Source organism: Capricornis sumatraensis, chromosome X (assembly GCF_032405125.1).
Source record: "Capricornis sumatraensis isolate serow.1 chromosome X, serow.2, whole genome shotgun sequence".
Taxonomy (NCBI): Eukaryota; Metazoa; Chordata; class Mammalia; order Artiodactyla; family Bovidae; genus Capricornis; species Capricornis sumatraensis.
Genome location: NC_091092.1, coordinates 99,796,712 through 99,822,618, shown reverse-complemented (window position 1 = coordinate 99,822,618; position 25,907 = coordinate 99,796,712). Strand labels below are relative to the sequence as shown.

General features: G+C 41.4%; 1 protein-coding gene across 1 annotated transcript in view; it reads right to left on the bottom strand.

Annotated features, from left to right (window-relative positions):
• EFHC2 (EF-hand domain containing 2) overlaps window positions 1–25,907 on the bottom strand; it is a 328,957-nt gene that overhangs the window by 87,104 nt on the left and 215,946 nt on the right. Inside the window, exons 8-11 of the mRNA XM_068963224.1 lie at window positions 23,342–23,507; window positions 10,430–10,572; window positions 7,766–7,962; window positions 2,995–3,122 (exon numbers count right to left, since the gene is read on the bottom strand). Coding sequence (XP_068819325.1) covers window positions 2,995–3,122; window positions 7,766–7,962; window positions 10,430–10,572; window positions 23,342–23,507 — 634 coding nt within the window. The remainder of the gene's footprint in view (window positions 1–2,994; window positions 3,123–7,765; window positions 7,963–10,429; window positions 10,573–23,341; window positions 23,508–25,907) is intronic.

Sequence of the window (25,907 nt, the reverse complement as noted above, 5' to 3'; positions counted from 1 at the left end):
TCAGCTCATGACCACATTTACAGGAAACACTAACAGGTTGGGGATTTGCCCTAGAGCCAAGGAATGATATGATAAGACTTTAGGGAGGTCATTCTGGCAAAGCTTTGGAGGGTGAGCATTAAGAACAGAAGATCAGTTTTGCAGCTTTCAAGAGAGTAGTGAAAAGATGAAAAGCCAAACTGCAACAGTGAAGCTGGGGATGGAGAGAAGGCATTTAAGAAATATGATTTCAAGAGGATGGGAGAGGTCAAGGTAGGGGAGAGGGCAAAGACAAGGTAGACCCTGGCTCAGGCCCTGGGGACAAGTCTGGTGGCCTTTACCAAGATAGGGTCCCCAACTGCAACTGTATGGGGGAAGAAAATGAGGTCAATTTTGGAAAAGTTATTTTGGAAAGCCTAAGGGGCATCCAAAGGGGAGATGTCCTGAAAGCCTTCATATTTCCAGATCTATAATTCAGGAAAAAGGTCTGAGCCTGAGGAGCTAAATGGAGAACTCAACCTTCAGTTAACAGGCAAAGCAGGGCAGACTGGATAAAATAGAGCCACCCAACATGGCATGGTGAAAAGTGATGAGCCTAAAGCCAAAAACAAGAAAGAGAAGTTCCTTGCCCTCAAAGAGGTTATGTTTTGGTGAGAAGAGCCAGTGTATATCTGTATACATACACATGGAAATAAAAGGAAAATATTTGCTAGTTAAAGCTCCAAGCACAGAATTAAATTAGGAGGTGGTGTGATAGCAGCTATGTAGTTCCTTTGCCTTTGCCCAGAAAGAGCGTGAGGAGCAACCAAGGGGGCTGACCTCCAAACTAGAACACCCCTCTCCAAAATAATCCTACACTCTCACTCTTCCATTCAGGAACTATGATATGTAGTTAGCCCAGTGCAAGGTACTGGTTTTAGGACAGTGAACAGGGGTGTCGAGGACCCTGCCCCTCAAGAAAGCTCACATTCTAGGAGGAAAAGACACACTTAACGACACACACCCCAAGTTCAGTTATCTATATAAAGTAACTACAAGGTGTGCCAGGGGTAGTGAAAAATATTGGGTTGGCCAACAAACTTTTTGGCCAACCCAATATAAACACGGGGCTACGAAAAAATCCACTTTAGGTAGAATAGTCAAAAAGAAAGCCCCTCTGAGGAAGCAACATTTACAGTGAGTCCCAGGGTTTGCCATGAAAAGGATGACGTATGGACATTCACAGCAGAGAGAACTGCATGTGCAGAGGCATGGAGAACAGAAAGAGCTTAATGTGTTTGAGAAAGTGAGTGACAGTCAGCAGGGCCAAAGGACAGGGTGGGAAGAAAAGAAGTGAGGACACTGGAAATACAGAGCGGCATCGCTCAAGGCCCTGCTGGCTGCAATAAAACGTTTGGATCTTATTGTAAGGATGAGCGCAAGCCACTGAAGGGTTTTTCAAGCCAGGTATGTCCTGATCTGATTTCCATCTTAAGGAATTTTTGGCCAGGAGATGCCCTAAATATTCGCAGTTGTTCTTTCCAAGCATCCGGTGCCTTGAGGTCACCCTCCAATCACACGGTATGGCCGTCCTTTATTCCACCCACAATTAGGGTCAGGCCTCCATCCACGGAGCAACTTGCCCTCCTTGGATCTCCTGCCTGGCCTATGTGCTTCCCCCAAAGCCCCATAAACTCACTAAAGTGTTTCCAATAGACACTGCTAGAGTACGAGGAGAATGGATGCCTTTGTAAAGTACACAAAATAATAAAAGGAAACCACTCCCTCATTTCTGATGGAAATTTGTTTTCCCCTCCACTGCTATCCATTAGTCCTCGGCCTGAGTAATTGTCTATGCCCTTCACCCCATCCTTCATTTATTTGCCAAAAGGCCAGGAACATGTGTACTGCCATGAACAATAACAAAGAACTATAAATTCTTATTGATCCCAGAAGCTTGGGAATTCTAAACAATAAAAATATGTCCTCTGACTGCTGCACTCAAAAGAACGTTTTGGAGATACAAAAGAGCTTTGTTGAAAGAACAAATGAGCTCCAGGGACACGGCGGGCCTCATGGAGGGCTTGGGTCACCAGGTATTCATGCAACAGGCAACTCCAGACACAAAGTCAGAAAGACCTCCCTGCCACGCTCCCCCGGGCTCACATCTTCATTTCTCAGCCGCATCTTGACTGCATCAAGCCGAGTTTCCTATATAGCTTTTAGCCACTATTGTTTTTAGGAGCCAGAATTCTCAGCCTAAAGAGAAAGTCCTCTTTGTCCTCCATCCATGATTTAATTTACATTCTCCTAAACGCTCCATTCACTTTGTTTTCAGGCTAAGAAATCTCACAATTGTACCAGGCCCTGAATTTGAATTTCCCTGTGTTTCTGCTCTTTGGAAATTTGCCTAGTTCAGTCACTGGACAGTCCTAGAAATTCAGCTTAACCTTAGAGAAAAATCTCAATTGTTCATGATTTCTTACAGTACTTCTAACTTCTGTCCTATATTTGCCCTTCAATTTCTACATTTTCATGTCTAAGTACTTAATGTGTTTGTGAGCATACATACACACAGATGAATGCACAGCACCTTTTCTCTGATAATCAGTGAAGTTTCCTCTATCTTTTCCAACTGGATGGCATTCTTAGGGAGACGTCGCTTCTTCATTCCTCACACTTCGAAGGGTGGGGGTGCTCTGAGCTGCACTGCTTTCAGCCTTTCTCATACAGATGCAGCCTTCCTGGCACTCCCCTGATCCTTCAATGCCCTGCATGACTCACAAGACACTGTGTCCAACTGACTTATACTGCTTTTGTCTCTCTGTTCTCCCGTAGGAATTTCTTTTATATGCAAATATATAAAATTCACTAGAGATGGGCAAAACTTGATCACGAAGTAATACGAATGTAAAGAAATATCAATTCCTAATTTTAAAAAATAGTATGTAGTAAATTAATGAAGAAACGCTTGGGAAGAAAACATCCTTTCTGTTCTTTGGACAATGAGATAACTGCTAGCAGCCTATGGCTTACCTGAATGTATTAAAATCCACCATCTTTGTGTGCATACAGTCAGCAGTTGTAAACATCTGCTTGAGCTCTCTGGATTTGCATTCTTCTTTTAACTTTTGTATGATAAGTTCAATGTTGCTCAGGGGAAACTAGGAGGAGGAAATGACAGACATTTAAGATAGGGAGCCCAATCTGTCTGGTGGCCAGCAAAGCTGGCTATGTCTTTCCACAGAAACCAACACAAAGAAGACATGACTAGATTTGTATTTCTTCAGCTAAGGCTCTGGGACAACAAGTGACATTAGCCCAGGCCCAGATCTGAGAGAAATGAGCTTACGGGACAGCGGGTCACAGGAATCAAAAAAGAACGACTACTTCCACCTCAGCCTCCTCCCTTTGACCCTTGGACTCTGGCCCACCATGTTGGGAGAGCCTAATGGAGAGAATGGGGATTCAAAGTTGCATAAGTGGATCCCCATTTTCTCCAGATCTTTAGAGTGGGATCCCTGGAACCATCGGCCACCAGGCAATACCCTGGGCAGAGAGAGGATGGGTGCCAAAGGTCTACAGGCACTGCGGTCCCCTACATTCACCCCCCCAGGAGACCCCCAGTTCCTGTCTCCTATACTGTGATTTGGTTTTTGACTCTGTGAGAATACTTCTTATTTAACTGAGTAAAGCACAAGGCTGTAAGTAATTATATTGACATTATAATATAAGTAATTATATTATAGCAAAGAGCTAGAAAAGACTCATTGTGGAAATAAAAACATTGATGGTAACTTAACATCAAGTTCCCCCTCTGCCACTGAGGACTTGTGGGGAGGCGGGGGAGCAGGTCAGTGGCATTCCCTCCCTTTTTTTAATTTCATCTATTTCCATGATAGGATCTATTAGTTCTTACAAAAAGACCCCTCAGACTGATATTAATCTTTCTCTGCTTAGAATGTCCTTGTTAAAGGTAGCTTTAAGAAAATGCAATTTTTACCTGGGATGCTGATACCAGACAATGTCCTACCTTGCTTTTCTCTTTTGGAAAGGAGAAAAGCCCTTAATGTTTTATATATACATACATACATATATATATATATACATACACACATACATACATACATACATATTCATGCTATATATTTTTTATATTAAAGTACAGGTGTGCACTGTGTTTAAAAATGGAGCCCTAATTACGATAGCTATTGTAAACTGTACACTGACTGCATCTCCTATGGGCCACATAGAGCTAAGCACTTAAGACAGATTACCACATCTAATCTTCACAGCAACTCTCTGAAATAGGCACCGTTGGTACTCCCATTTTAAAGATGAGGAAAGGGAAGGCACATGTTAAGGCCCCTCAGCTTTTAAGGAGTCAAGTTTCCTGGCCAAGCTTGCTTGTCTCCAGAAATTTAACTGCCCTATTACTGAGCCCCTCACCTGAATTCAGTGCTTTTGAAGAGCTACCCATTCCTGGTACTGTGCGAGTCCAAGTTCCTAATGCTGCAAATGGAGAGGTGGTGTGGCAGCCCCGGGGGGTGCTGCCCTGGCCTGCCCTCAAGAGAGACCACGCAGAGAGAAGTCCTGTTAGCAGACAGTCCCCTGCTGCTGCACCTTCAGGTCACTGGAGTGCTGCAGCTTTCAGAGATTCCCCCAGAGGCCACAGTCTCCCCAGATTCTTCCCATCCAGTGACGGAGCAGGATGGAGGCACCAGAGCTGGGCCATTACTGCCTGACATGGGATTTCTCTGATCCGGAGTGTGTGCTCTGGGGCTCCCCGTGAGACTGGCTGCAATGTGTCTGAGGTTCTTCTCATCCCCATCCTCCCTCCTTCCCTCTCCTTTCTCAGGGGTCAGACCTACAACTCAGTCTCCCCACCTACTCCTGCTCCCTCCTTTATCCTTCATACACATTTCCCTCAATACATCTCTTGCACATATCATTCTGCCTTGGGATCTGCTTCTCAGAGGACCAAAACTGATCCAGGTAATATGTTGTACACAGAGACTGATATTAGCAACATCTCCATGAGCATTTGACATGAAATGAAATGGAATTGGCACTGAATCTATATAATTGGCACAGAAGTATTATTATTTACAGGCAGACTTTGAAAATAGTTTCTAGATAGATTCTTCAATAGTAGGCCATGGTTCTGAAATACACATGCTGGCACATGGAATTCAGTTCAGTTCAGTTGCTCAGTCATGTCCAACTCTTTGGGACCCCATGAATTGCAGCACACAAGGCCTCCCTGTCCATCACTGTCTCCCGGAGTTCACTTAAACTCACGTCCATTGAGTCAGTGATGCCATCCAGCTATCTCATCCTCTGTCGTCCCCTTTTCCTCCTGCCCCCAATCCCTCCCAGCATCAGAGTCTTTTCCAATGAGTCAACTCTTCTCATGAGGTGGCCAAAGTACTGGAGTTTCAGCTTTAGCATCATTCCTTCCAAAGAAATCCCAGGGCTGATCTCCTCTAGAATGGACTGGTTGGATCTCCTTGCAGTCCAAGGGACTCTCAAGAGTCTTCTCCAACACCACAGTTCAAAAGCATCAATTCTTCGGTGCTCAGCTTTCTTCACAGTCCAACTCTCACATCCATACATGACCACTGGAAAAACCATAGCCTTAACTAGACAGACCTTTGTTGGCAAAGTAATGTCTCATCTTTTCAGTATGCTATCTGAGGTTCGTGACATTGTACAGCAGACAGGGATCAAGACTATCCCCATGGAAAAGAAATGCAAAAAAGCAAAATGGCTGTCTGGAGAGGCCTTACAAATACCTGTGAAAAGAAGAGAAGTGAAAAGCAAAGGAGAAAAGGAAAGATATAAGCATCTGAATGCAGAGATCCAAAGAATAGCAAGGAGAGATAAGAAAGCCTTCCTCAGTGATCAATGCAAAGCAACAGAGGAAAACAACAGAATGGAAAAGACTAGAGATCTCTAGAGACACCAAGGGAACATTTCATCCAAAGATGGGCTCAAAAAAGGACAGAAATGGTAGGGACCTAACAGAAGCAGAAGATATTAAGAAGAGATGGCAAGAATACACAGAAGAACTGTACAAAAAAGATCTTCATGACCCAGATAATCACAATGGTGTGATCACTCAACTAGAGCCAGACATCCTGGAATGTGAAGTCAAGTGGGCCTTAGAAAGCATCACTATGAGCAAAGCTAGTGCAGGTGATGGAATTTCAATGGAGCTATTTCAAATCCTGAAAGATGATGCTGTGAAAGTGCTGCACTCAATATGCCAGCAAATTTGGAAAACTCAGCAGTGGCCACAGGACTGGAAAAGGTCAGTTTTCATTCCAATCCCAGAGAAAGGCAATGCCAAAGAATGCTCAAACTACCGCACAATTGTACTCATCTCACATGCTAGTGAAGTAATGCTCAAAATTATTCAAGCCAGGCTTCAGCAATACGTGAACCATGAACTTCCAGATATTCAAGCTGGTTTTAGAAAAGGCAGAGGAACCAGAGATCAAATTGCCAACATTCACTGGATCATCAAAAAAGCAAGAGAATTCCAGAAAACATCTATTTCTGCTTTATTGAGTATGCCAAAGCCTTTGCCTGTGTGGATCACAATAAACTGTGAAAAATTCTGAGAGAGATGGGAATACCAGACCACCTGACCTGCCTCTTGAGAAACCTATATGCAGGTCAGGAAGCAACAGCTAGAACCACAGATTGGTTCCAAATAGGAAAAGTAGTGTGTCAAGGCTGTATATTGTCACCCTGCTTATTTAACTTCTATGCAGAGTACATCATGAGAAATGCTGGACTGGAAGAAGCACAAGCTGGAATCAAGATTGCCGGGAGAAATATCTATAACCTCAGATATGCAGATGACACCACCCTTATGGCAGAAAGTGAAGAGGAACTAAAAAGCCTCTTGATAAAAGTGAAAGAGGAGAGTGAAAAAGTTGGCTTAAAGCTCAACATTCAGAAAATGAAGATCATGGCATCTGGTCCCATCACTTCATGGGAAATAGATGGGGAAACAGTGGAAATAGTGTCAGAGTTTATTTTTGGGGGCTCCAAAATCACTGCAAATGGTGATTGCAGCCATGAAATTAAAAGACACTTACTCCTTGGAAGGAAAGTTATGACCAAGCTAGATAGCATACTGAAAAGCAGAGACATGGAACTCATCCACACTTAAAATCAAGGTTTTGTGAACATGTTTTCAGTGAACTGCATTGTCATAATAGTACTTTCAGTAATAGCACCCATGTGCCATCTCATTTCAAATGGAAAAACTTGTGGAGCTCACTGTTGCCAATTTGTCCTTGGAGTCTCATTTAGGCCTCAGGTGGCCCCTGTTATGGGAAGTTGCAACCCCAGCAACTATCGGGTTCCCTTGGGGTTTCTGTTTGTTCAGGTCTTGGCCTTCTTTGCAGGCCTGTGCCAATTAACTGAGACAGCACAGTGTGTGGCACCAGGTTTTCTTCCTTTCAGACCACTGCTCAATTTCTTTCTGAAAACATTTTCAGCATCAGCAGAAAACCCAGGAAACTTGATTCAACCCTGGGCCTGCCTCCTGCCTGTGCCTGGCATCCGTGATGCTGGGCAGCAGCAAACCCAGCACATAAACAGAGGAGACCAGGCCCTGGCCTCTGTGATGGGACCTGCGGCCAAATCATGCAGATCCATTATTCATGCCCACATGTGTGAATGCACAATGTAAAATTGGTTGCAAGGCGAAGAAGAAAAGGCCTGGAGTAAGGAAAACACAGACTGCAGAGTGCTGAGAGGCGAAGTCAAGAATTATACCAAGTGAGTTCACCTTATCTGAATGCCTCTCCATGTAGTTCAAGGTATACTCATCAGCATTGACCAAAAGAAAGAGGTAGCCATTCACGTCCACTTTGGCTCCAACATACAGCTCCTCAGCCTTGATATATTCCGAGAATTCACTTTTAAAGACTTCGTGCCCAGGCTTCTTAACACGAACTCTTTTTAAGAACATCCCTCCAGTATACCCTGTAGAAAAGGAGGAAAAAAGTTAATGAGTAGGTTTTGTTTCTCAAAGAACCAGACAACTTGCCTTTAGAGATACTTCATGCTCAAACACAGACCACAGCTGTGAACTTGTGAACTCATACTACGTATAGTCAGTCTTTAAGGGAAGAAGAATGAGGCAGTGGGTGAGAAATGAGACTTCTAGGTGAATGTGTAAGGAAGAAAAGTGGCATGGCATTCCAGCCTTTTCTTTCCTCCATCCTCTCCCTTCCCAATCCAAACACTTAAACATTTAGCGAGGACTGGGTCTATGTCCAGAAGCATCCTGGAAACTGAGACAACAGGAACATCTTCTCAGCCTGCCTGAACTGTATCAGGTAGCAAATTTCTCACCTGAGTTTATTTCAACCTATTTGTCCCAGATGATGTCTTATACACATCTTCTGACATACAGATGAAATGTAAAGATGCCCCATTTCTGGAAAGGTGTTGCTTAATTGAAGATAACTATAGGAGTTCCTTTAACTCTTTGTTTCTACAGGCAAAATATTTAAATAATGCTCCATTCTTTTTTTTTTTTTTAACTTCTCAGAATTCTCATCATTTCCTCTGCTCTTTTCTGGGCATTGTTTGGGTTTTGGCAAGCAGTGACCAGAGTTGAATGTGGGACGCCACTATCTTCTAACTGATACCGAACTGAAATCTCCAACCCTGTGGATATATCCTGGGACCAGGTGAGCTCTGGGGAGCAGCTTCCTGACGCTTTTACCACATTCAGAAACCAGAGGTGGTGGAAAGACATAGGCTTTGTAGCCAAAGAGAGCTGGAGTCCATCCTGGTTCTGTTGCTTGCTTGCTGGATGATCTTTAGGAGTCATTTAATCTCTCTGAGCCCCTCCAAATTCTTGCTGGTAAATGGGAATAATATTTGTGGGGGGCTATGAAAATGTACTTCTCAGATTGCTGGCTGTGGGGAACATAGTTGACAGAAGGCTCCAACTGCTATGTTCTGAAATCTATCCTCAGATTTGTGCCAAGGTCATGCTTCCCACAGGCTGCTGCCAACGCATGACTGAGCAAGGTAGGCAGACTAAGGCAGGCAAGATGGGAGCTCCTCGCACTGGTGACTCTGGCTCCAGAACGCCCAGTCAGCCTTGCCAAAATTTTCTTAAGACTTTCACTGTGGTCTAAGACCTTCCCTTTTCCTCTTTCCTCTGTCCTTCACAGGAGTCACACATACACTGCAGTCTGATAGTGCTCCTGGCCTCTTCTGGCTCCTGCCATGTCTTCCCTCACCCGCCATCTCCCTAATAAATCTCTTGTACCTCATCATGGGCTTTGCCTCTTAAGGACCTAGATTAACACAAGACTTAACCTCATAAAAGTCTTATAAGGATAACAGGAGGTACTCAGCCAGGGCTGCTGTTATTACCAGCAAGCTTCTAGTTGACTGCTATCACCCTGTTTTATGAATGCTGCAATTTGTTTAGCCATATCATCCCTACTCTAGATGTACAGAGGTGATTTTTTGACTTTCAGGAGCATGACTTTATAGGCATCCCTATTTGACTTCATATTTTAAGGTCTGGTCCATTACTCATATCTGTATAAGTGGAGCCTGACTTACTTATACAAATTATTCGTGATTCATTGTGTACTGAGCAGCTCCTACCAGCTCATAAGGGCTGATAGTTTAATGTTCAGAGATTTGGAAAGCCAGTTGTTAGACTGTTGGTTGCTTGAAATTGGCCATGGTTTGGGTATTTACATCATGGAAATTGACAAACGGTACAAAATAGAGCTTTTAAATTTTTTTCAGAGAGCCGGTTAACCAGTACACCACTGACTATTCTTCCCAAAAGTGTATCTTCAGCATTGATAAAAATTTTAAACATGTTGAGACAAAGGATAGAGCCCTACAGTTCCATAATTTGCTAAGTCAAAATCAATAGCTTTCCTCAGCAATGGCCACCCTATCAGTGCACTGCAGCAAGGCCATCCCATGGGCCTTGGTGCTGGAACCTTGGCACCAGCCTCAACAGCCAGAGAGAAATAGACTCTGAAGATTAAATTTGTAAATCGGGGATTCTTGTCTTATTTTGTAAGTGATATTATCACAAATACAGATTTTATTCTTGTCTTGCTAGCTGTACACAGAATTTGTGGCAGCCAGACCATGATTTTGAAGCCACTGGATTCCACAGAGGTGCCTCAGAGACCACATAGGAAGTGGGGACAGTGTCAAAAAGGAGGTGTCCTGAATCCCCCAGTCCTGAGCCAACCAAAACTATTCCTCTTTTACCATTTTATATGTCTGGGTTCCCATTTAAGAGGTCTTTGTAAAATGAACTTTTAGTGGTTAAAGAAAAAGAAAGAAAGCCACTCTCTTAGATCATAGGCTACAAAAATGAGATTATATTACAAAACTTTCAACATGAAGAGACAGTTCACTGTTCTGAGGAAATTGCTATGGGTAGTATGTCACTTACCTGAATTCCTCTCTACGGGTTCAAACACTGAAATTGTGTCATCATGGAGAAAATATGAAATAACAAACATCCTTTCCATATCAGCACATTTGTGTGTGATTAGTTTTGCAAAAAATCGGAGTATATTGCTCATGTTGCCATAGCTAAATGGAAGAAAAAATGAAGGTTATAGCATTATATAAGTAATCTTTTGCATATTACATATGTAAAAAATCCTGCAAAATATATGCCATTTTTATTGATATATAATATTAGTTTCAGGTGTATGACACAACGATCTGATATTTGTATATACTGCAAGATGACCAACACAGTTAAGTCTGGTTTACATTCATCACCACACTTAGCTACAAAAATTTTTTTCTTGTGATGATAGCTTTTAAGATCTATTCTCTCAACAACTTTGAAATATGTACTATAGTATTATTAACTACAGTCACCATGCTATATATCACATTCCTGTGACTTATTTATTTTATAACTGAAAGTGTACACTCTTGACTCCTTTTACCCACCTCCTATCCAAGTGCACTATGGTTTTAAGACAGTGGCATAAACTCTCAAAGGTTGAAAAAGTTCAACCATTTTCTTATTAGGGCTCTAAATCTATATGCAGAGACATGTTCCCAGTTTATTAAAATATCTCTTATTCTTTCAAAGTTCTCTTTCAAAGAGTTCTAAACAGTCTTTTTATCATAATACACCCAGCACTCAGAAAACATTTAGCATTTTCCCTGCTTCTGATCATACCACCTAGACTGTTCAATCTGGCTTTCTGGGCCATTAATAGTCTGGGTTCAAACACACACACACACACCTATTTGTCCAGGTTAACACAGGGGAAAACGTCCAGAGTAGCACATTGGGAAAACGTACCCAAAACAAATGTCATAAACACATTGCTCAAACCATCTGCATTAAATGGCTGTTCTCTGCTCACAAGCTTGGACAATAATCACAGCAACCATGTCAGCTAGAAGCACTGCGCCTGGGCCTTGCTGCGCCAGGAGGCAAGAGTTTGTGCTTTGCCAGTGCCTGAAGCAACCTCCCCACTTCACTGCCCACTTTCTCAAGCCCATTCCTTATTTTTCCTCCAACCTCACATCGTCTCCTTGCCAAGTCACTCTCCCAGTTCCCCAGCAGCACCCTAACTCCCTTCAAGGGAAAATTTCCCTTTTCCCTTTCAAATGCTATATTAAATATGACAGACCTTTCATAACACTTATCACCCATATCGTAAGTTGCCGTTACAAGTCTCTTTTCTGAGGGCAAGGACTGCATCTTATTAATCGTTGTCTAATACAACATTTTTTTTGAATTCTAAGCACTTAATAAATGTTTGTAGAAAGTTGTTATAAGATCCATGTAGACTGGAATTTGCACTTAGAATTCTATGTGTGAATAGAATAGTCTTGAAGACTGATGATGAGATCAAATTCTAGAACCTAAAGTTCCCCAAATTGACTGCCTGGTTACAGAATAAATTAATTTATGGTGTGTCAGCAGAAGTATGTCTGCGGATATTAGCTAGTGAAAGGTGGTGCTGTGCTATGCTTAGTCACTCAGTTGTCTCCAACTCTTCACAACCCCACAGACTGTAGCCCTCCAGGTTCCTCTGTCCATGAGATTTTTCAGACAAGAATACTGGAGTGGGTTGCCATTTTCTCCTCCAGGGGATCTTCCCAACCCAGGGATCAAACTCACATCTCCTATATCTCCTGCATTGGAGGCGGATTCATGACAAACACTAAACTCTTTGGGAAGGCTCTGATAATCAAAATCAATACCCCAAGGAGGAACAGAGTAAAATAAACCATGTACTTCATCCCTTCCCTGTCACAAGAGAGGTCCTCACTTTCAGTCTCCAATGCCGAAAATCATTCTTTCCTTTCGGTCACAGTGATTTATAAAGAAACAGACCAAAAAATATATATATTTCTGATTTGCAGAGGCAGAAGGTGTTTTTCTCTGTCCAAGGAGGCAGGATTGAAAAAGCATGGCTCCATGATTCCCAGCTTGAGGCCTCAAGTGAGATGGAAAGTAGCAATTTGGAGGCTAGCCCCAGGGCAGCCCTGGCAAAACAGCCAGACCTCCATAGCTGTTTTCTTAGTCCCTAGTTTCCCAGGCTTCAGACAGACCTCGTACAGCACAGGGAAGGGACAGCTATACCTTTTCGACCATCTTTTCTGGTACATAATTGGATTTAAAAGTAACAAACAGATTTGGTAACCGCCCCCTCTCATGAAAGACCCATACTTTTACAGATGCCTGAAATATCCTTGAAACAACTGAATGAGGTCTAAAGTCAGGCCAAATGAACACAATTGCAAATTTAGCTTCTTAGAACTTACATAAATTTACAAGTGTGGATGTTAAGTATGGATTTTTCATGTTTAATATGCCTTTTAAACGTAATTCTAGTGTTTTAGACAGCTTATCAACCAGGAATACAATCTACTCAAGCAAAATCTTTATCTACACTACAATCTGTAGGTGTCCTCCAGTCCATGGGGTCGCAAAGAGTCGGACATGACTGAGCGACTGAACTGAACTGAACACTACAGACTACTCAAGCAAGATCATTCACAAACGTCGTCATGTGTGAAAGTCACACGGGGAGCTTGTTAAATATACAGAATCCAGAGTCCCACTCCTAGAGATATGGATTCAGTAGTTCACTTGCAGCTCCAGAAACCTACATTTTTAATAAGCTCTCCAAGAGATTCTGATGAAATCGTCCCCAGAGCATGCTTTGAGAAACACTTGCAGGTTATCTTCAGATATTTCTTTGACTAATAAGCTAGTTATCAAAGTTCTCTAAACACTTTATCACAATACACCCAGCACTCAGAAAAAATTTAGCATTTTCCCTGCTTCTGATCATATCACCTAGACTACTCAGTCTGGCTTTCTGGGCCATTCATGGTCTGGTTCAGACACACACCCACACACACACCCACACACACATCCCTATTTGTCACGACTGCCTATAACACACTCTCTACTCAAATCACATAGTCACTTCACTTAGCGCCCCACACTGAGCGCCCCTCACTTAGCGCCCCACACTGAGCTATATCTAGCCCTTTGCTTTGTGCCATCCCCTCCCCCAGGGTACACTCTCATCCTTTCTTATGCCTGTCCAGAATCCTGCCCATCCATTTGGGCCTCAATCAGTAGAGCTCTCCGTGACCCAGCTGATCACCTACTCATGCCTCCTGTACCAAGTATTACCTGTGACACCCAATTTAGCATTGTATAGACTTGTATCCTTGACTGTTTTTTTTTTAATGTGTTGGTCTCAAAACAAATGATAAATTCCTAAGTCCAGCAGCTATGTCTTAACCTTTTCTCCACACAGCCCAGAGTTACCTATAATCATTGTCTTGAATTCTTCTCTTGACACAAACCTACTCTAACTACAGTCTTTCTCATCTCAGTAGATAGTGACTCCATCTTTCCAGCTGGAGAAATCTTGGGAGTCATTTTTATCTCCTGTTGTATCCAATCTGCCAGGAAACCCTACTGGTTCAACCTTCAGAAATATTTCCAGAATCTGCTATTTCTCACCATTTTCATGGCACTCACCCTGATGGAGCCATCATAACTTTTCTCTTGGGACTACTATAGTCTTGTTTTAACTGGTCTTTACTTCCACCATTGCCCTTCTACACTCTAAGCTCAACACTGCCTCTGGAGTCATTCCTTTAATACATAAATCAGATCAAGTCACTTCTCTGTTCAAATCTCCCAATGAGTCCCCTTATCACCTGAAGTCAAAAGAATCCTTACAATGGTTTGGAAGGCCCTATGTGATCTGATTGCCCATTACTTCTCTTAATCTGTCTACCCTGCCTGTTACTCATCTTTTCTATCCTTGCCAGCTTCCTGCCTATTCTTTGCACATCCCAAGCCTGCTCCTTGCTCAGCATCTTTACACTGACTGTTCCTTCTGCCTAGTACAGGTTTCCTCTCCTCAGTAAGGTCTATCCAAACCACACTGTTTAAAATTGAAACCAGCGTTTACTGTTTGTAGATTTTTTGATGATGGCCATCCTGACTGGTGTGAAGTGATACCTCACTGTAATTTTCATTTGCATTTCTCTAATAATGAGTGATGGTGAGCATCTTTTCATGTGTTTGTTCGCTATCTGTATGTCTTTGGAGAAAAGTCTGCTTAAGTCTTCCTCCCACTTTATGATTGGGTTGTTTGTCTTTCTGGTAGACGTCCACTGGCAGATTAATGGGTAAAGAAGTTGTGGTACATATATATTAATACAATGGAATATTACTCAGCCATAAAAAGGAACACATTTGAGTCAGTTCTAATGAGGTGAATAAACCCAGAGCCTGTTATACAGAGTAAAGTCAGAAAGAGAAAAATTTTATATATTAATGCATATATACGGAATCTAGAAAAATGGTACGGGTGAACCTATTTTCAGAGCAGGAATAGAGACACAGACACAGAGAACAGACTTTGGATATAGCGGAAGGAGAGGGTGGGACAAATTCAGAGAGTAGCACTGACATATATACACACTACTGTGTGTAAAACAGATAGCCAGTGGGAAGCTTCTGTATAACACAGGTTGTCACAAAACACCGGCTGCTTTGTGACAACCTGGAGGGGTGGGGGGCATCCTGGAGGAAGAGCACATATGCGTACTTGTAGCTGATTCACTTTGTTGTATGGCAGAAGCCAACACAATACTGTAAAGCAGTTAACCTCCAATTGAAACTACTTTAAAAATTGAAACCCAGGTTGCTCCTCAAGCCTCACATTCTAAGTTCCCATTTATTCTCTTCATAGCTACCTTCTTAATTGTTTTGTGGCACTTTAATACCTTCCATACACTAGAGAATGTACTTACGTATTATCTTTCAGTTCAGTTCAGTCGCTCAGTCATGTCCGACTCTTTGAGACCCCATGAATCGCAACACACCAGGCCTCCCTGTCCATCACCATCTCCTGGAGTTCACTCAGACCCATGTCCATCGAGTCCGTGATGCCATCCAGCCATCTCATCCTCAGTCGTCCCCTTCTCCTCCTGCCCCCAATCCCTCCCAGCATCAGTCTTTTCCAACGTGAGTATTATCTTTATTGTTTATTATCTACCTCCCCTAGCTAAAATGTAAATTCTATGAGGGCAGGGCTCTGTGTCTGTTTTGATCCCAAGCCCCAATATCAGCGTCTGGCACACTGAGGGTAAATGACTGGCTCACCCAGGGCTACATACATAATAAAAACCTTAAAGATAGCTATAGCTATAGTCTTATGGTTAGAAAAGACATGAAGGCTTATTATTACTAATGGGAAAGTGGAAAATAAATGACTGATGGAGACAACAGATGGACAATATCTGAAACAAGTCAGAGATTAAGATTAAATTGTGAATCTTTAGATGCTATATGATTATGAATAGCAAAAGTCTGGGATAACAGCCTTTCTGGTAGGAAGCCATCCATCTCTTCTACCCAGCATTAAGAACTAAAAGGGTGAATGTTCATTTTATTTACTCACTTATTTATCATTCCTCTTCTCTTATGGAGAAAATATTTATTGAATCCCAAGTACACAGCCAGCACTGTTCTAACTCTAAGAAAAGCAATAAAGCCAGTTCTGCCTCAAGGAGCTCTGGGTCTATATATGTAACTGCCACACACCATGATATGTACAGATTCTGGGGCAAAAAAGGTGAACTCCAGGAGTTGATTTCCCTGGGTTCAAATCCTACCTCAACTAAAAATTAGCTGTGTGAGATTGGATAAATTGAATAGACTCTCTGAGCCTCAGTTTCTTCATGTGAAGAATGGGTACAATACTATTATCTACTTTATGAGGTTGTTTTGAGGATTAAATGAGATCAAGTATTGTAGTTAGCACATTGTAACCACAAACTACTTTTTACTAGTAATAATATTAGAAGTATGATAGCAGAGTATTATGAGTACACAGAGAACAAAATAACTAATTCAGCCATGTGCAATGAGAAAGATATTTTTCTGGTTCTCCCAAGTCAGCCTGGACAATCTACCCAGCAGGCACCACAGTGAATTTTTACTCAGACAATAAAAGTCTTCATTCCATCAAAATAAAAACCTCATATGCTTTGATCTGAAACTATCTCTCTCCAGTGACTCACCATAGATGACTGTTAACCTCAATCAACAATGAACACAAGTACAATTTTAATAGCAATATATATCATCAATATATGTCTTGTGTGTTGCACGTCTCAATTCACAGTTTATTTATTTGCATTAAGAAACTTTTCTTTGTATGCTTTGTGAGATCATCTTCCTAAGGTTCTCACGGTTTGAAAACCTTGGGTTATTCAAACTCATGTGTAAGTCTCCAGCTGAATGTGCCAGTTTCTATGGAAACAAGGTCACTGTGTGGGAGGAGCTTGAGAGAAGAAGCGTATTCCTGGCACAGAATGAGCAATGGACAGAAAGAAAGGAAATTAGAGCTATTCATGCCTGTACCACCATTCTCCAGCCACAACAGCATGACAAGAACATGGAATGCTGTCTATAGTCAGTGCTCTGTGGACAAGTTGATGTGGTGCAGACAGAAAAAGACACTAAGGCAACTACTCACAAGGAACACTGTTCCCACTGGATTCCAGAAGCAACACCCTGGATCGTGTTTCATCCTGTGTATTTATAAGAAAAATTCCCTCTCCTTTTACAATAGGGACATTCTTCCTGCCCACCTCCTTCGGGTGGTTGCCCTTGAAAACAGCAGTTAGTGAAAAGTATCCATCAAAGCTATGGTTTTTCCAGTAGCCATGTAAAGATATGACAGCTGGGACCATAAAGAAGGCTGAGCAATGAAGAACTGATGCTTTCAAACTGTGGTGCTGGAGAAGACTCTTGAAAGTCCCCTGGACTGCAAGGAGATCAAACCAGTCAATTCTAAAGGAAATCAAACCTGAACATTCATTGGAAAGACTGATGCTGAAGCTGAAACTCCAATACTTTGGCCATCTGATGCAAAGAGCTGACTCATTGGAAAAGACCCTGATGCTGGGAAAGATTGAGGGCAAGAGAAGGGGACAACCGAGGATGAGTTGGTTAGACAGTATCACCAACTCAATGGACATGAATTTGAACAAACTCCAGGAGACTGAAAAGCAGGGGAGTCTGGCATGCTGCAGTCCATGGGATCACAAACAGTCAGACATGACTTAACGAGTGAACAACAACAATCCATCAAAAGTCCTGCCCTGCAACTTCACCATAAATACTGCTATCTACAAGGGAGGATGGAGTATGAGTTGGTGTCCCTCTAATGTGATCCGAAATCAGCGGTTCTCAAACCCTGGTGCCCATCACCAGAAACCCCTGGATGTCATGTTAAAACACAGAGCCAGGCCCCACCCCCAGAGACTGGGCCTCAGTAAGTCTGGGGTGAGACACAGACCACAAAGTGTGGGGACCACACTTTGAGCAGTATCAACTCTGAAACTTAAAAACAAAACTCCCAAGTCCTTACAAATAAAAGATTACTTCTTAAAAGACAAAGGACATGTCAAGGCAAATGCAGCCTTTCCGACACTACACAATTCTTAACGCATTTTTACCATGTTTACCGTGATACCAAAACTGTTCCCTCCACCTCAAGATATTCTACAATGGCATCTCATGCCATTGAATGTGATCAAATTCAGGGTGATGCCTTGTTGTTTTCCTTCTCCTGCTCTTACTCCATGTTCTCTTTATCTTTTTTCCCCTCACATAGTGTTTAGTCTGCATCCTATTCAAGCCTCTGCAACATTTTCCCAACCCTCTTCCTCCTCCTCCCACAACTTCTTTCTCCAGGGCTCCATTTCCTACAGAAGCAAAAAGTAGCCATGAGTAGTACCACATTATACACTTGACTCAGGGCCACATTTTTCCTCACATATATTAGGAACAATATTGAAAGTCCTTCTTTTGAAATCATATTCCACTACATAAGCAATCTGTGGTTACTGAACTCAACCAAGTCTCTTAAATTAAAATCAATTAACATTCTACAAAACAGTTATAAATCATGGAAGCCACTACAGCCTATGGGCCAAATAAAGCCAGTCACCTGTTTCTATATGGCCTGTGAGCTAAGAATGGTTTTTAGGTTTTTAAATGGTTGAAAACACTCAAAGAATAATACTTTCTGATATGTAAAAACTATATGATATTCAAATGTCAGTGTCCATCAGTTCAGTTCAGTTCACTCAGTTGTGTCCGACTCCTTACAACCCCATGAACCGCAGCACGCCAGGCCTCCCTGTCCATCACCAACTCCCGGAGTTCACCCAAACTCATGTCCATTGAGTTGGTGATGCCATCCAACCATCTGATCCTCTGTCGTCCCCGACTCCTCCTGCCCTCAATCTTTCCCAGCATCAGGGTCTTTTCCAATGAGTCAACTCTTCACATCAGGTGGCCAAAGTATTGGAGTTTCAGCTTCAACATCACTCCTTCCAATGAACACCCAGGACTGATCTCCTTTAGGATGGACTGGTTGGATCTCCTTGCAATCCAAGGGACTCTCAAGAGTCTTCTCTAACAACACAGTTCAAAAGCATCAATTCTTCGGTGCTCAGCTTTATTTTTAGTCCAATTCTCACATCCATACATGACTACTAGAAAAACCATAGCTTTGACTAAATGGACCTTTGTTGGCAAAGTAATGTCTCTGCTTTCTAATATGCTATCTAGGTTGGTCATAACTTTCCTTCCAAGGACTAAGAGTCTTTTAATTTCATGGCTGCAATCACCACCTGCAGTGATTCTGGAGCCCAGAAAAATAAAGTCTGACACTGTTTCCACTGTTTCCCCATCTATTTCCCATGAAGTGATGGGACCAGATGCCATGATCTTAGTTTTCTGAATGTTGAGTTTTAAGCCAACTTTTTCACTCTCCTCTTTCACTTTCATCAAGAGGCTCTTTAGTTCTTCTTCACCCTTCACATAAGGGTGGTGTCATCTACATATCTGAGGTTATTGATATTTCTCCGGGCAATCTTGATTCCTGCTTGTGCTTCTTCCAGCACAGCCTTTCTCATGATGTACTCTGCATATAAGTGAAATAAGCAGGGTGACAATATACAGCCTTGACGTACTCCTTTTCCTATTTGGAACCAGTCTGTTGTTCCATGTCCAGTTCTAACTGTTGCTTCCTGACCTGCATATAGGTTTCTCAAGAGGCAGGTCAGGTCAGGTCTGGTATTCCCATCTCTTGAAAAATTTTCCACAGTTTATTGTGATCCACACAGTCAAAGGCTTTGGCATAGTCAATAAAATAGAAATAGATGTTTTTCTGGAACTCTCCTGCTTTTTCCATGATCCAGCGGATGTTGGCAATTTGATCTCTGGTTCCTCTGCCTTTTCTAAAACCAGCTCAAACATCTGAAAGTTCACGGTTCACGTATTGCTGAAGCCTGGCTTGGAGAATTTTAAGCATTACTTTACTAGCATGTGAGATGAGTGTACTTGTGTGGTAGTTTGAGCATTCTTTGGCATTGCCTTTCTTTGGGATTGGAATGAAAACTGACCTTTTCCAGTCTTGTGGCCACTGCTGTGTTTTCCAAATTTGCTGGCATATTGAGTGCAGCACTTTCACAGCATCATCTTTCAGGATTTGAAATAGCTCCACTGGAATTCCATCACCTCCACTAGCTTTGTTTGTAGTGATCCTTCCTAAGGCCCACTTGACTTTGCATTCCAGGATGTCTGGCTCTAGGTGAGTGATCACACCATCATGATTATCTGGGTTGTGAAGATCTTTTTTGTACAGTTCTGTGTTTTCTTGCCACCTCTTCTTAATATCTTCTGCTTCTTGTTAGGTCCCTACCCTTTCTGTCCTTTATTGTGCCCATCTTTGCATGAAATTTTCCCTTGGTATCTCTAATTTTCTTGAAAAGATCTATAGTCTTCCCCATTCTATCGTTTTCATCTATTTTTTGCATTGATTGCTGAGGAAGGCTTTCTTATCTCTTGCTATTCTTTGGAACTCTGGATTCAAATGGGTGTATCTTTCCTTTTATCCTTTGCTTTTCACTTCCTTTCTTTTCTCAGCTTTGTAAGGCCTCCTCAGACAGCCATTTTGCTTTTTTGCATTTCTTTTTCTCGGGGATGGTCTTGATTCCTATCTCCTGTACAGTGTCATGAACCTCCATCCATAGTTCATCAGGCACTCTGTCTATCAGATCTAGTCCCTTAAACCTATTTCTCACTTCCACTGTATAGTCATAAGGGATTTGATTTAGGGCATACCTGAATGGTCTAGTGGTTTTCTCCACTTTCTTCAATGTCAGTCTGAATTTGGCAATAAGGAGTTCATGATCTGAGCCATAGTCAGCTCCTGGTCTTGTTTTTGCTGACTGTATAGAGCTTCTCCATCTTTGGCTGCATAGGATATAATCGATCTGATTTTGGTGTCAACCATCTGGTGATGTCCATGTGTAGAGTCTTCTCTTGTGTTGTTGGAAGAGGGTGTTTGCTATGACCAGTGCATTCTCTTGGCAGAACTCTATTAGCCTTTGCCCTGCTTTATTCTGTACTCCAAGGCCAAATCTGCCTATTACCCCAGGTGTTTTTTGACTTCCTACTTTTGCATTCTGGTCTCCTATAATGAAAAGGACATCTTTTTGCCTGTTAGTTCTAGAAAGTCTTGTATGTCTTCACAGAACCGTTCAACTTCAGCTTCTTCAGCGTTACTGGTTGGGGCATAGACTTGGATTACTGTGATATTGAAAGGTTTGCCTTGGAAACGAACAGAGATCATTCTGTCGTTTTTGAGATTGCATCCAAGTACTGCATTTTGGACTCTTTTGTTGACTATGATGGCTACTCTATTTCTTCTAAGGGATTCCTGCCCATAGTAGTAGATATAATGGTCATCTGAGTTAAATTTACCCATTCCAGTCCATTTTAGTTCACTGATTCCTAGAATGTCGATGTTCACTCTTGTCATCTCCTGTTTGACCACTGCCAATTTGCCTTGATTCATGGACTTAACATTCCAGGTTCCTATGCAATATTGCTCTTTACAGCATCGAACCCTGCTTCCATCACCAGTCCCATTCACAACGGGCTGTTGTTTTTGCTTTGGCTCCATCCCTTCATTTTTCCTGGAGTTATTTCTCCACTGATCTCCAGTAGCATATTGAGCACCTACCGACCTGGGGAGTTCATCTTTCAGTGTCCTATCTTTTTGCCTTTTCATACTGTTCATGGAGTTCTCAGTGTCCATAAACAGTTTTATTGGAATGTAGTCACACATTTGTTTATGAATTATCTATGGCTGTTTTCATGCCACAATGACAGAGCTAAGCAACTGTGATAGAGGCCATATGGTCTGCAAAGCAGAAAATATTTGTATCTGACCTTTTAAGAAAAAGTCTGATGACCCTTATTCTACACCATTTCCTAGGGATCATCTTGAGGAGATAGATATATATGGAAAAGCATATATATATATATTTACATACACACACATATACATGGAAAGCCAATATAGATTGGAGATAATACAGCTTTGGGGGCTTCCAGATGACATATTAAAATAACCACTCAGTGTGAAGATGTGGGGAACAGAGAACCCTTGTGCACTGTTGATGGGAATGTAAATTGGTGCAGCCACTGTGGAAAACAGTAGCATGGAGGGAACTCAAAAAATTAAAAACAGAACTACCATATGACACAGTAATTCTACTTTTAGATATATATATATACACAAAGGAAACAAAATCACTGTCCCCAAAAGATATCTGCACCCATGTTCAATGCAGTATTATTTGCAATAGCTAACACAGGGAAACAACACGTGTCCACTAACAGGTGTATAGATAAAGTGTAAAAAAATACATATATATATATATATATATATATATATATATGTCACACACATATATATATGTCACACACACACATATATATATATATGTCACACATACATGGGGCTTCTGAGGTGGCACAGTGGCAAAGAATCTGCCTGCCAATACAGGAGATGTAAGAGACACAAGTTCAATCCTTGGGTCAGGAAAATCCCCTGGAGCTGGAAATGGCAACCCACTCCAGTTCTTGCCTGGGAAATCCTATGGACAGAGGAGACTGGAGTGCTACAGTGCATGGGGTCGCAAAGAGTCAGGCAAAACTGAGGACACAATGCACGTGCATGTGTGCGCACGTGCGCGCGCGCACACACACACACACACAGTGGAATATTATTCAATCATCAAAAAGAAGGAAATCCTGCCATTTGCAATAGCATGGATGAACCTTGAGGGCATTATGCTAAGTAAAATAAGTCAAGAGAAAGACAAATAGTACATGATCTCACTTATATGTAGAATCTAAAAAAACAAACTCATAGAAACAGGGATCAGACTGGTGACTGCCAGAGGCAGCGGGATGGGGAGTGGATGGGATAATTGAGTGAAAGTGATCACAAGGAACTAACTTTCTCCTATAAGATAAATAAGTTCTGGGGACATAACATACAGCATGATGATGACAGTAAATAATAATGTATATTTGAAAGTAAGAGAGTAGAGCTTAAAAATTCTCATCACAAGAAAAAAAAAATTCGAACTGTGAGGTAATGGATGTGAACTAATCTTATTGTGGTGATCATTTTTCAATACATACATATATCCAATCATTATGTTGCATATCTTACACAATGTTTTATGTCAATTATTTCTGAAAAAACCTGGGGAAAAAAGTAAATAAAATAGCCACTGATGTAAGAATCTGTTAATACTTACATATTAATCATCTTCATTAAAGTTATAACAACATGTCCCTGGACTTGAAATCAGATAAATTAAGTGTCATCTGTTTTGTCATGAGGACAATATTACAAACCCCACATACATTTGGGAAAAATCAGATTAAAATAACAGTTCCCTCAAGCACCTGTCAAATTCCATGAACTTCTTGAAGTTCCTCTGATGAGGTGTGGGCATAATGCCTCTGCAGGAGCGAAAAGAATCCTCTTCAGAACTGAAGCCGGTATAAGGTGGAAATTTCCTTTCTATTTTTGGAGGAGGTGGGGCCTTGCATGGAATCGAGGTAAAGTTCTCTATAACAAAACAAAGGCAGATGAAACATCAATATTTTTTTTTGCCCTGATTATGGATGTTTTGAAAGGTTTGTTATGTTTTCAAGATGAACATGGAGATCTTTGTAGACTATTTTAAACTCTTTCAAACAAAACACAGCCAAATCCTGAGAGGGTAGGTTTCAATCATGTTTATAAAAACCACAGAACTCACTCAATAATCACCATTGGTTCAAAAGAAAGAAAGAGAGAGAGAGAATGAGTGTGTCAAATAAGTAAACATTTATCTTTTGTCATCACATCCCCATTTCAGAATATTTTTTGTTCTTCCTTGATTTTTCCAATGATATGAAAATTCAAGCTTGAAACTTTATGCTACCCATTCCATATTTTAACCTGTAATGTAGCTTTCTCCTATCTTTAGTCAACACTCACTAATTAAATTCCTTTCCAAATAGGACTGACTCCCAGTTGTTTTGCCTTTACCTTCCCCATCTACTGTCTCTTCCTCCTGAGCCCACATTTTAAGCCCTCTCTCTTTCCTCTAACTTAGCTCCAGGCCATGATACTTCACTACCTAGATCAAAAACAAAAACATTTCTTCTCACCAACAACCCCTCCCGGTTGCCTGTATTACTCCCCAAGAAAAGACTGCAATCGTACTGAAATGTGATACTGCAAAAATTAATAAATAAAACCCAAATCAAACTAACACAACTTTTAAAACCACCACTGCCAAAGGGAGTGGTAAGTGGTAAATACGGTTGACCTTGTTAATTCATTTATCATCTGTGAGGAAGGAGAGATGAAGAGACAGGTGGAGACATATTTGTAATAGCCTGGGTGCTGTTAGGTACTCATTTGTGAGGCTGTACCACCTCTGAGAAGCAAGTGTGCCCTCTGAAGTAGATGACACGTTGACCCAATAGATCCCAATCACCAGTGTTTGCACACCACAAATGGCAAAGATGATGTCTGGATCTTTCTTAAAGCAAAAGAAAGCAAAGCAACCAAACAACCCATGGAATCTCATTTCTACCTCTTCCCCAAAGTTGACCATCCCATAGGTGTTTCCATTAGAGCCTGAAAGGAGTCTTGCATAAGAATAGATTTCCTTTTCCATTGCCAAAGTTCTAATAGAAGGAAGAGAACAGATTTAGTACATACCTCTCTAACTGAAAATGTGCACCAATGTGTCATCCAAGGCAGCCTACCTCTTAACATGGAGGGATAGGTTTTTTTTCTTTCTTTTTGGACTGATTGATCAAAAGGCTAAGGGGCTGTTTCTAACTCTGATTTGAAAACATTTTCAACTTTCACATTTCCTTAGACTTCCTAACAGCCTTTGTGTGGAACCTCCTCAAGCATAATCCCCAAAAGAGTATTGTTCCATCCTGACAGAAACTGCTCACAGAAGACATACTAACGAAGAGAATGCCATCAGATATTTCTCACTGACTTAGTGAAAGGAGGCGGTCAGACTGCGGGTATGGAAGTGACTGGTGAGACTCTCCTATTGCTATTTTTGTGGCAATTAAAGAGAAGCCTTGGTAATAAAAAGGCAAGTTTAAATATTGGAATTCGTCAGAATTACAGCAGACCCTATCATTCCTAACTGTAACATGAAACACACCACTAACTGGTACCTTCATTTTTTGGAAAAGGACCATAGGGGATGGCAGGAAGAACTGTACGTGATTATTAGAAAATTCAGGCATGATTGGTTTCTTCCAACAGGGGACATATGCCTCCAACTCTATATAATAATCTAAACAGCCTAACCAAAAGAGGATACACGCTGAATCTCAAATTAAGAATGCATTCTACATCTCCCCCCAAAATTACAGGTTTTATAACACACTGTTGTTTTCTCAACTACATCATTTTTGCAACAGATTTAAGTAACAAAAGAATCAATTTAGAGCTTTCCTCTGCACCCACAGTGCCATCTAGTGTATAAATGCCGAGAACTGTTCCACTCCACCATGTCTGACTTTTCCAACAATACAGTCTTTCTGGATACTGTATACTCAAGATTCCATTTTTTATGGGTTAATTGTGTATATTCACAAAGGTTTGGAATTGAGCCTGGATAAGTTTCTGTCTTTGGTTTTCCATTGTTCCACCATCCTGCATGTTTTAGGTGTTAAAAAATATTTGATGAAAAAGTATACACTTATTTTTACAAAGCATCTTCCCAAATATCTTCTTTTTGAAGAAATTTTTATTGGAAGATAATTGCTTTACAATATTGTGCAGGTTTCTGCCATATATCAGCATGAATCAGTCAAATATCTTCTTACATTGACATTCTAATAGATCCTAAAACACATCTGCCTTTCAAATAGTCCGATGCTTCTAATTCCGAGAGACTTGCAAAAACATATATATTGACTGTCCATTCACAACTGACTAGATTCC